This window comes from Lissotriton vulgaris, chromosome 1_1 (genome assembly GCF_964263255.1).
Source record: "Lissotriton vulgaris chromosome 1_1, aLisVul1.2, whole genome shotgun sequence".
Taxonomy (NCBI): domain Eukaryota; kingdom Metazoa; phylum Chordata; class Amphibia; order Caudata; family Salamandridae; genus Lissotriton; species Lissotriton vulgaris.
The window spans coordinates 1,542,849,341-1,542,861,479 of record NC_141685.1 but is presented as its reverse complement, the minus strand read 5'-3'; the positions used below and the strand labels follow the sequence as shown (position 1 = coordinate 1,542,861,479).

At 42.2% G+C, this 12,139-nt stretch overlaps 1 protein-coding gene across 1 annotated transcript in view; it reads left to right on the top strand.

Moving 5' to 3' along the window:
* The window catches only part of OTOGL (otogelin like), a 1,110,282-nt gene extending 1,104,570 nt beyond the window's left edge, over positions 1 to 5,712 (top strand). Inside the window, exons 54-55 of the mRNA XM_086931129.1 lie at positions 2,748 to 2,827; positions 4,375 to 5,712. Coding sequence (XP_086787255.1) covers positions 2,748 to 2,827; positions 4,375 to 4,575 — 281 coding nt within the window. The 3' untranslated portion in view covers positions 4,576 to 5,712. The remainder of the gene's footprint in view (positions 1 to 2,747; positions 2,828 to 4,374) is intronic.
* The last annotated feature ends 6,427 nt before the right edge of the window (positions 5,713 to 12,139 follow it).

The following is a 12,139-nucleotide window of genomic DNA, read 5'->3' as shown; positions in this document are numbered from 1 at the left end:
ATATGTGTATTGAGTCTATAGACCCAGCGCTGCTCTTTTTCAAACAGGATTTTCTCTCTGTTCCTGGGGTTATTGACCTGTTCTATCACTGTCCAGGTCATATCATTGGGGGTATGATTTGCCTGCAGAAAATGTTCGCTGAGTTTGGTGGTTACTTTCGTGCAGCGAACATTACTGCGATGTTCGCCAATGCGTGTCTTGTCTTTCCGGGTTGTCATGCCCACATATCTCTTGGCACACGGGCAGGTAATCAGATATATAACATTGGTGGAGTTACAGTTGGTATGGGATTTTTGGGTCCATACTTTGCCCAGTTCCAGATTTAGCTGTTTGGTGTGGGTGGTTAAATGACAGACACTGCAGTCGGTACATGGAAAATGCCCAGTAATGGGGGGTAAGTGCCATGGTTCAGTGACGGATCTGGTAAGTGATGACGGGCATGTTAAAGGTCTTGTATGAACCAGGGCATCCTTGAGACTTCTGCCCTTTTTGAAGGAAAAAAGTGGTTTTTCCCAATCACCCATGCTACTGGTGATAATTCTCCAGTTCTTATTTATAGATTTTTTGACATTGTCTGAAAGCGTACTATAAGTAGTCACACATGTTAATGGTACATCAGTGTCAATTTTCACATTCTCTTCAAGGAGGGCTTCCCGAGGTTGATTCCGGGCCCTGGTCTGTCCTTTGTTGAGGATGCCTTGAGGGTAGCCTCTTTGTCTCAGTTTGACAGTTAGGTCCTTTGCCTGTGTCTTATAGTCTGTGGTGCTGCTGCAATTTCTTCTTAAGCGGAGGTATTGCCCATAGGGCAGGTTTTCACGCAGTGGCCTTGGATGGAAGCTGCTGAATTGCAGAAGATTGTTCCTTGCCGTAGGTTTGTGATGGGTCACAGTAGTGAGAGATGTTCCCTCGATCCTTATCACTAAGTCCAAGAAAACTATTGATTCTTTGCTGTGATTGTGAGTGAATTTTAGATAAGGGTCAAGAGTGTTGACCCAGCTCAGGAATTCAATAGGACTGTTTTCAGTACCGGTCCATAGTATGAGAATGTCATCAATGTACCTCCTCCATAATCCTATGGAGGAGGCAAAGGGGTTGGATGTAGGCAGGATATACTTGGTCTCAAAATCGTATACGTACAACCCCGCTACGCTAGGAGCGAAGGTGCTGCCCATTGAGGTCCCTGTGCATTGGAGGTACAGTTGCCCTTTATACTCAAAGTAATTTTCTTTAAGTGCCATCCTTGCACATTGTAGGATGAACGCCTTTGGCGTGATGTATTCCCAGGTCACTGTGTCCAGTGCTTGTGCCAGTACCCGTAGTGTTTCTTCCTGGGGGATACTGGTGTACAGACTCTCTATGTCCATAGTGACCAGGATGACAGAGTCTGGTTCAAAAGAGATGTCATTCAGTAGCCTGAGAAGGCTTTTTGTGTCCTTCAGGTAGGTGCTGGAGTTTTGCACTATTGGTTTTAGATAATGGTCGCAGAAAGTGGATAGAGGTTCCCGTACTGAGCCAATGCCAGACACTATGGGGCGTCCTGGTGGCGGTAATACATTTTTGTGTGTTTTTGGCAATGTATAAAAATATGGGATCGTTGGACCCCCTGCCATAAGGTATGCCGCCTCATGAGGTGAGATATGTTCGTTCAGCTCTGCCTCTCGTACAAATGTGGATATTCGTGCTTTCATTTCAGCAGTTGGGTCTGTGGTAAGAGGGGTATAGTTAGTTCTGTCATTTAGAAGAGTCAAGCAGACTTTATCGTGAGGTACTCGATCTCCCTAGTGGACCCGATGATGAAGCATGTCACCACTAGGGTGAGTGAGGGTTTCCTGAAAAAATCATGTATTTTTTCTTGAAAGTTGGTCCAGTCTTTTGACCAACCACAGCTGGCCTCATATTTTTACGTGCTATCCCATATTTAGGTTTGGCAGGTGGTATACTCAATTGCAAACACAATGGCTGTCCCATACGTTATATTACACGTGCATTATTATAACCTATGGTAATTTGGTGGATGGGATATCAACACTCTAAATAAGGCCCATAATGTAATTTGAATGTTGCCTATTACACTTCAAGTGCTCTCATCAATTGGTCGCAGCATACATGCGAATTCTTGTTATCTTGAAGGCTGATGAGCAGGCTGGTTGTTTCTGTTTATTGTGGAGGAGAAGCCATGCAGTTTGAACAATTCCATTGAACTGCATTGCACGTTTGAACTTCACCCACAATTCTTAAAATTGTGTTAACAAGCTATTTTCATGAAGCACTGGATTCCCAGACAAAAAGGAGCATCATCATTAAACCGACCTGAATCCTTTTTTAAAAGTAATAACAAACAGTTACTTCTTGTTGTTGCCCATGTGAAAAAAGACGAATGACCCATTAGTCTTTCACCTGATGTAAGGGAAACATTTCTTTGCACAATGTTATAGGTTTGTCGTTTTCTCTACCCAGTGCAATAATCTAATACTTAACATGTCCTAAATGTAGCAATCATTTCCCTACTTAAAACTGCTTAAAATACTCTGACATATGTTTCAATATGTACATCCAAAAGTGTTCAAATTATGTCCGTAGAATGATTATGATTTGAAATATAGCAAGTAATTGCCAACACTTATTGGATGGGCATTTTTTAAACTATTTCAATGAAGACTGCCATTGATAAATACCTTGCTGTATCATGTTATTTAATCTGCGATACTATACATATTGTTGCCTAAATTATATCTTTGTTTTATTAGGCAAACAGGAAGAAAAAATATGCCAGAAAACGTTGATTAGAACAACCATAAGGAAACACGATTGCATTAGTCAAACTCCGGTAAGAGGTTCAAATTAAACTATTATATTGTGATTCATAGTAATGAAGTATAGGATTACACAAACATAATATTGCAACTAGCCTGACCCAGAGGGAGGCAAGCAGCTGCCATCTTGCACACGCCATCTTCTTTGTTGCCATGTCATTAGGATGTACACGTCCTATTTATTGTTTGCTTAGTTTGAGTTGTCCTGCATAAGTGATTAAAGTCTGGCATGCAACTCGGTAGAAGCCCATAAAGGAAATGTGTCTGCCTTTCAAGATCCCCAAAGTGTAGTTACAGCTGGCTACCTTCAACGATAATGTGAAGTTTACATTAGCAGTCCATTACTTATGAAGACCTCCCAGTGGGGAATGGGTTTTGTGCCTGGTGGCTGTCTCCCTACCATGCCAAGAACTTTGAAATGGAGTGGACATGCCACCAGGCATGAAATTTGAGTTTCCCCTCTATGTACTTGCACTGAAATCAGGTGTACATCGATCAAGATCCAGCCAATAAAGGCCATGTCCTCTCCTCTCCTTGCTGCCCACCACCCGCCATAGAAAGAGATCCCTCACTGGCCGGTGGGAATGTCCATGCCTGCAGTGTATGCACTGAAGCAACAGATTAACTGAAAGCAGCGGAAAATACCTAGCCTTACCATGTGTTTTGGCATTCTTTTTTATTTGACGGAAATAAACCACCAAAGCTGGAGTTTGTTGCAGAAAAACAAAATTGCAGTGGTCCTGACTTCCTTTGTTTCAGGCCTTAGCTTTCCCTGCACAGATCTGCTGTGCCTCATCAGCTGGACCCGGGTAGGGAGAATAAGTGATGGTCGCCACACCCTAAATAGGTGGAGGTAACCACGACTGGGGTGGCCGGGGGATGTATTTCCAATGGCCAAGAAAGCAACGCCAGGGGATCCACGAGTTTGGAGGGCGGGCGCACCGGCAATTTATGGCAGTATCACATGCCACCAAACTCAAAATGAGGCACAAAGTAATATCTAAACATGCATCATTCACAGGAGTAACGGCAACACGCAAGACGCCTAGAGGGATCTGAGGATGGTAGGGCTTTACCAAGAGGAGCACACTGGACATGCTTCTTGTTATTGCCAAGTCAATTTATAGACAAATTAAAGATGTACAATCCTGAAAAAAAACACAAAACTGTTGATGACAGTCACAAAAGGAAAATATTAGAGAAACATACTAATAAAGTTACGAAGTAATTGATCGGTGTTGAATTTGGATTGGCTAACTTTTACTTTGTAATTGAAGTCAACCAATGAATCTGTTATAACGTTTCCAGTCTGTTTTGAACAATACGTTCTGTGGGCAATTGTCTTCAACCAAACATTTGTAGCTTGTAATGGTTTTTAGCTTGAAATGGTTTTTAGTTTCACGTTAGAGATTTGAATGAATATTTCGTTGATTTATTGGTAACTTTGGGCAACATTGGGTAATATATAAAATAGCTGGCCCTTAGGAAAAAACATCTTGAACTGCAAGTTAAACCTTAAAGTGAATTGTGACTATCGTTTTTATCTTTCTTTGCGATGCAGATCAATGTGGCCTCCTGTGATGGAAAATGTCCTTCAGCGACAATTTTCAACGTTAATATCGATAGCCATTTAAGATTCTGCAAATGTTGCCGTGAGGTTGGAGTGCAGAATCTAACCGTGCCACTATACTGCTCAGGAAATGGCACCGAAGTGATGTATGTCCTGCAAGAGCCAGTGGACTGTTCCTGTCAGTGGAATTAAACATTTGCTGAAACTCTTGTGTTTTGTACGTGGGATTCTCCTACAAGAACATTGTATGGATCACATAAAGTCGGCCTAAGGGATATGGGACATGATTTCGCACCAGGAATTATCACCCACTGGAGAAGCAGATAGGTGGAAACTTCTGTTGGATTGGTGCAGAGACCATTTATTTTGTAACTTCATGTCCTTAAAGAAGAACCAGCGCTCCAGTGTGACATCACAGTCATTATAAATCGAGAAGACATTTTTGAAGAGTAAAAGGACTCCATTTCGGGCTTCAGTGGACCATTAATACAACAGTTCTAAAGGGACTGAGTGACTTCTCTTCTATGTGTGAATACTTTTGAGTGTACCCACATTTTTTCAGTGGACATAGGAGCAATATCTTTAGGCCCAGGCCCCACAAATGGGTTGACTCATAATATGTAAACTTCAGACTCATGCAGTATAACTTCTTCTGCGGACAACAATGTATTAATGCTACAATTCCATCCTTGAGGACAGACACACCATTAGTTTCAACGTTTTCCTTGCATACCACATATGTTCTATAAAGAGGAGTTCACCGTAATTCCATCAATGCAACAACTTTCATTGGACTGTAACAGGAACCACCACCTCCATTTTGCCACTGTTTAGTGTTAGTTTGGGCAGGGGCTAGGCTCTGTGTAAATGGTTTACACCTAGCATGTATTTGAACATTATAGTGGCGGATGCCTTTTATGAAGAGATCAACTAAAGCAATATTTTCCTTAGCAAAAACTCTTAAATGAATGTAAATTCAATGCGATTGGATTGGGGTAATTAACATATGATAATTTACCTTCAAAATACATTTTGTTCTATTGTGCGGACGAAAACTATGAACAAGCTCAATACACATGGCCTTAATCAAAGTTGTTATTACCATGTGCTGTTTATTCTAATTTTTCTGGACTATAGGCATAGAAAAATTATTATATATTGACGATGCCGATTTGTGTGGTCTATTCACAAAGGTTCCCAAAAGTGTGAGTTAATTAATCAATGGCAAAAGCATGACAATATACGTCTCGTCACAATATCGACCCCTTAATTTCTACAACGTGTCCACCTGAAAAATGTGTACTACAATAATCTCAAAATTCAATGAAAATCCACTTATCAGAATGTAGTCCTGTTATCAATTTCTGGATCCCTCCAAAATACACTTCGACCTGACTATTTTACCTACGTTTCAGTAGATGTGGCAAACATTTTGGGGTAAAATCTGTATCGTAAATATGCAAAGGCATTTTTCTGTTGCCTCGTATCCTGATTGAGAAATAGAAACTGTACACAATGGATGGTTTGAGCAGAGAAGCTGAACTGTATTTCTGTATGGCTCTCCATGCATACAAAGGTAGCAGTGCCCTGTTATGCCTTGACTACAGTGAGTCACATAAGCTTGTTGATGTTGGCCTGGTAAGGTCCTCAGGCTGCTGCTTTTTTTTAGCTACGTTCCTTAAAGGGCGCGTACCTATCAATGCCTACATTTTCGTTTCTGGACTAAGGGCCTCATTAGGATGGCGGTCGGACCTGCGTCGGTCCACCAACCCGAGGTGGAGGGACCGTCCGCAGGGGCAGCGGAGGTCCCTCTGTGCAAATTAGGATGTGACCGCCACCCTGGCGGTCACATCTCGTATCTGTAACCTTGTGGCCGGTGCTGCTTGAAGCAGCGCCCGCCGCAAGGTTAAAATTGCATGCTTTGCATATGTATGCACAAAGCGGCAGGCAACGCGCGGTCCCTGCCGCTTTGTGCATGCATATGGTACCCCCCATGTGCACCCCCCACCCCTCAACACCCTGGGGGCCCGCAACAGGCCCCCAGAAGCAAAGGTCCACATGCTTTTCCACGGCGGAACATCCGCCGTGGAAAATCATGTTTCCTCACCCTTTGTAATTTGGCTGGCAGTGTCTTGCAGACACCGCCACCAAATTGCGGACAACATCCTGCGGATCAGTGGCGGACGGACTTGCCATCCGCCGCTGATCCCACCGCCATCCTAATGTGGCTGGTGGTGTTTTGGAGGTCCGCAGCAGTGAATCCGCATTGTCCGGGCCGGCGGTGGCTTCTGCCGACCCGGAGGATGCAGATTCACCGCCATCCTAATCGACCCCCTAGTTAGGGTTGGAATACAAATCAGAACTCCACCATTCGTATAACTGTAAACATCAAGAGTACCTTTACACCAGGCCTGCCAGATACATAGTCCAGAGCATCGCTCTGTGAGGAGTGATGTACTGGATTCTGTGCCTGCCATGCCCCGAGTGCAACAACTGCCTGGAGCAAAGCTGTGAAAAAGAACTTGCACAGATTAATCTTATTTTATGCAAAGGCCTATAGCGCAGTGCCAAATGGGACGCTTGTACAGATTACGAAAATAGTTTGGAACCCGGCTATAAATCTATATTAATAATGTTTAATATTTGTTTTTGTGATTGGAATCTGCTACATCTGTACCTACGCTACAGCCAGGCATTTCCACTAAGTCACCATAAAACGCAAGGAATTATATAAGATTTATATAAGCCTAAATCATTTTTAGCAGGGTACGCTGTTGCTTCCAGGGTTTAGAAACAACCTTGCAGATGGCAAAGTGTAAAGTGGTAAGGCAATGTTTTATTTCAATCGGAGATTGCCCTCGTTTTAGGAAATGCTTCTGGAATTCATATTACTTTTGTCAAATTCGTCCAAGGAAAATCTCTAAATTACTCTAGGGTGGAACATCAAGAGTACCTTTACACCAGGGCACACATAAGCAATTGTGCTCTTCATTTGTGTATCAGAATAAATATGGGCCTGAGTGCCAAAGTAGGTCCCCTTTATTGACTTGCTTGCCGCGCCTTCGTACATCAGACCCAATGTTCACGTCCATGCACTCACTTCTTTATTTATGTGCGTGCATTATTGCAGACAGCTTGTAATAGGTGCACAGTATCAGTAAGACAGCGGGTGACCTACAATATTGTTTTTTTTTAACTTTGAGGGTCGTGCACATTTTGTGTGCAAGTTACACTCCTTTCTGTCAAATACACACCAAACCGCTTTGGGAATGTCCCTCTATCGCTTTAATTCAGTGTTGGGGTAGATACACGACAGTCTATGTGGTAATGTGCTTATTGTTCCCACCAGGCTCAGTATATTTTACTGCACACTGATATTAAATGCATTTTAGTGAATTGACCTAACACACTGCTCGGGGTAACGTGTGACAACGTGCTTCAGTCTGTGGACCATACAGTCAGAAATCGAAGGCAGATAGATTGCACAAATCATAAATTATATTATTTAGTATCAGGCTGTTTTGTGAGTCAGGGAAGATGTGGATGCGTGCTTGAGTATTGACAAATCATCTTTATTCTGCTCCTCTTACGTGTGGTTTCAAGGAATATGCATCTAGCAAATATTAAAATTCAATACTAGAAAATAGGTGTAACAGTATGTACGACAGTACATCTATTAAAATCTTTCGAATGGGTTCTTATTCTCCAATAGTAAATGGTCTCTCCTTCCATTCATCTTTCTGACTATTCCCATTTAGAATCCAAAGCTCATATACAAGCAAGAAAACACAAATAAGGAACATTTAGCTCCATGGGGCTAAAGTCCTAACTGCATTATTTGTTTTCTTGGAATTGGCATACTATATATTTTATATGCGAACATACCATACCGTTTTTGCCATGTTTAGTACTGCATTGTTTTTGTAATTCAGGAAAACAAATCAATAAACAGAATATTTAAAAAATCGCTTGTTATGTATAAATGCTTTTCCAACATCAACTGTTACTCTCAGCAGAGTCTCGCCTGTACGCTCCAAACGAATGCATGTAACCATATCGACTTCCAAAATATAAGTCTACAAATATATCGTTACCATTATGCCCGGACCCAAAATATTGTCATGAAATCTACGGATGTATGACGGTACTCGCGTTGGGGGCGTTGGATAGTGAATAGTTTAATTTACTATTCCAACTCCAGTGCCCGTGGATAGTAGGGAAGGTGTTGGATAGTAAATTAAACTATCCCCTATCCTAGAGCGCCCTCCAGCGAAAGTCGTTGTAACGACTTCTGTTGTAAATCCTGCGTTGTAACGGTACCACGTTGTAACGGTTCCGTTGTAAAGGATGTTTTCCAAAATCTATGCTGATGATATTTTGGGAGCCAATGTTAGGATCACCACATTTATGAAGATCGATATTGTGGTGCAAGTTAACTACGGCTTTGTGGTTTTACGAACAACTGCAATGTCAGGGGGATATTACAATTTCTTTGACAAGGAACAGCGGGCCTGATGCGTGAAGGCCATCTAACACATGCAAAGCCTACTGTGCACAAACTGGCAGGCCCTACAAGTGAAAAGAAAACATGAGCAATGCAACAAAGTGAAATTCCGAGTCAAACAGGGATTTGAAATTTTGGGGTTTCCACATTGTGATTCATTCCAAATCCGCAGCAAAAGGAAGCATGACGAGGAACCTGTGAAGATCTTTTGTTTGGACATGAAAGAAGTGTTTTTCCCTATTAAACCACGAGAAAAGTAGTGGGTGTAGTGTCCTCCTAGACTGGGTACTCACCAATGACTATGCCACACACAGACCTTAGTATAACACATCTTTATTCTTCTGCGTAAGACCACAACCTCAGCATTCTAAACTGCATTCACGTCACTTTGATCCAACACTTACATCACAATTCTACAGAGTTCATCAGCAGCCGCAAGGATTCCATCATTGCGAACTCACTCTACAGTACAACTCCTCCTCTGTTAAATTAAAATTATTTTTTTTTTACAAATATAGACCCAATTATAGTTCTTCAGAAAGACTTTGTGGCACTTTGATCACACGTCCCAACCATGTCTTTTGAAACTGGGGATAGTGTAGCGTCGTCCCCAGCCCAGGCACTCGCCAATGACTATGCCTAGGTCTTTATTCTTCTGCGTATAACCATGGACTCAACATTCTAAACCTACATGCACTTCACTATGCTCTAAATGCTTTTGCCACAGTTCTACACAATCCATCAGGACCCACAAGGATTCTGTCATTGCAAACTCACACAATGCTACAGTGGGGGGCAGATCCCACCAGACAGCGCCCTTTACAGCCTTGTCCTGGAGTCAGGTGTACATTTGCCAGCATTTCAGCTCCCAGAGACATCGGCCAGTTCTTTCCTGGTGGCCTACCACCTGCCATAGTCAGAGATCCCTGCTTCCTGATCCCTTGTAGCGATTGCTATTCCTTCAGTGTATTCACTAGTGGAGCAGATGTATTGAAGGTAGAGGAGAATTTGAGCAGCCACCATATTGGAGTGACTTTTTTTGTTTTAATTAAACAAATTTCAAAAGCTGGAGTTGATTCAGAAAATAACAATGTAATCATCCTGATACGTATCCCCTCCCTAATTATTTGCAAAAGCATGCAGCAATAGTTTGTAACCTCTATTGTGGTCTTAGATAATTGACGGGACACCATTTCCTCAAAGAGTTAATATCAAATCACAAGGTGAAAGCTTTCCCTGAAGGACAGCTCTTATGTTGTGCATGAAAGATATGGGCTTTACTGGAGCAGACAGATGTCCCCTGGATCTCTGCATATGTTGCCCAATGCTTCCAGCATCATACAATTTTTAAAATGATACACTCCCATTTTCTATATGAAAAAGGCATTTCTATTTCAGCATTTTGCACATTTAAATTCTGGGAGAGGAGTCTGCTGTGTGTGGTAAGACTACTTCCGATAAGGCTACACAAAACAGGTGGCTGGGTGTCAGTTGCGCAGGGTTCTGAGATAGTTAAAATTCACAATATAAATAGTTCCAAGGATAAGATAACGCCCACCCACCATATACCTACAAGGTCTAGAAAAATTACCACACCCTTCTTTTTTTTATTTTTTTATATAGCGCAAACTAGACACAAACCAAATCGGGTATCAGAGCGTTTTACATAGCACCACTTTCGTTACTTGAGGACACACATTCATTTTAGGCACAGGGAGATCAAGTGATTTGCCCAGAATCACAGGAGGTTTTGGCGTCGTTACCGAGACTCAAACCCAGAACCCCAGGTCTGAGGTTGAGCGCCCTAGCTATTAGGAATGACCAGCAAGTTTCAAGACAAGGATCAAATATAATAAGTGTATCAAATCTCTCCAAATATTTATTGCAATCCTGTTTCACGAGAGAAAGTGTATGGATTCCCCTGTTTTCTTTATGTATCTAGAAAAAAGCAACAGGTATCCGTAAAAATGCAGCGTTGCAAGTAGAGCAGTGTAAAGCAGTGTGAAGTTCGGCGTCTAGCCGCCGAGCTTTACACTGCTTTTTTCGGGATACATAAAGAAAACAGTTTCTCTTGTGAAACAGGATTGCAATAAATAGTTGGAGAGATTTGATACACTTATTATATTTGCTCCTTGTCTTGAAACTTACTGGTCATTCTGGAACACTGTGTTATATTAGCCCTGACGAAGTCTGTGGTTCACATCACAAAGAGACGAAACATGTGTTGGCGGCTAGGTCTGCTTTCTAGTGAAATTCTAGAGCAGTACCTCTGTATATATAATATATAACACACAAAAGGACGGCATAGAGGAGGTTTAGGGACCTGTGTGGGCGCAGTCCCCACTAATATACTCAACTCACAAAGAGCCCACAGGTCCAAAATATAGAACTACTTAGTATGTGGAACACATATACCAGACACCAATATGGAGACTGATTGGTGAAGGGAAGGTATCCCTTTTTAAGAACAGTTCCCCTCACACACATTAGGTGTCATGATTCATCACAGGGGTGCCTCCTCGCGTCAGGAACCTAGTCCTGACTACTACCCCTTCTCTATGAGGGAGGAGCTCAGAGAGGTTTTATCAATTTGAGCACATGGGTTGTACTAAGAACCCTATGTGAAGGTGGTGTGTGAATGAATGTATTGTGCAGTGCTACCGTAAATGTGAAAATAAGTTAAAACTGCCTACAAAGCTAGCTGTAAAAAAGGTTATTTAGCTACCCTGTGACAGGATTAAAAACAATAAGCTGGAAAATGAGACTGTCAGGATTCAAGACAGCTACATTAAAGAGATCGACATGTTTTGGCCTTTAATGACCTATGATGAGTGTCTCGGCCTTCATCAGGATCAGAAAAAACAGCTACAGCAACAAGTGAATGAGAAGAGAAATTTGAAAAGACGGTGGTGTATATTGAATCAGAGATTCCAGTGCTATTTTGGCCAAAGGTACATGCTCTCAGTAATCTAAATGCCCTTACATGCCCCTCAGACCAGCGTCCAACATCGTGAGTCCAATGTTCTTAATTGGGGCCTTTGTTAATATGGATGCACAATCTGCAACAGCGTGCGCACACGCTGCCTTAAGTTCTGTTGATTTTTTACTCCACAACGGCGCGCATAAGCATAGCTATGATTGGTCTATCCAGGCGCAGACCTTCTGGGTTTCTCTTTGGGTCCGTTTCTGGAGGTGTGCAGTCTGACCCCATGTCACATGAAGGGGGTCTTGCAGCGCGTCATTACCCTACAA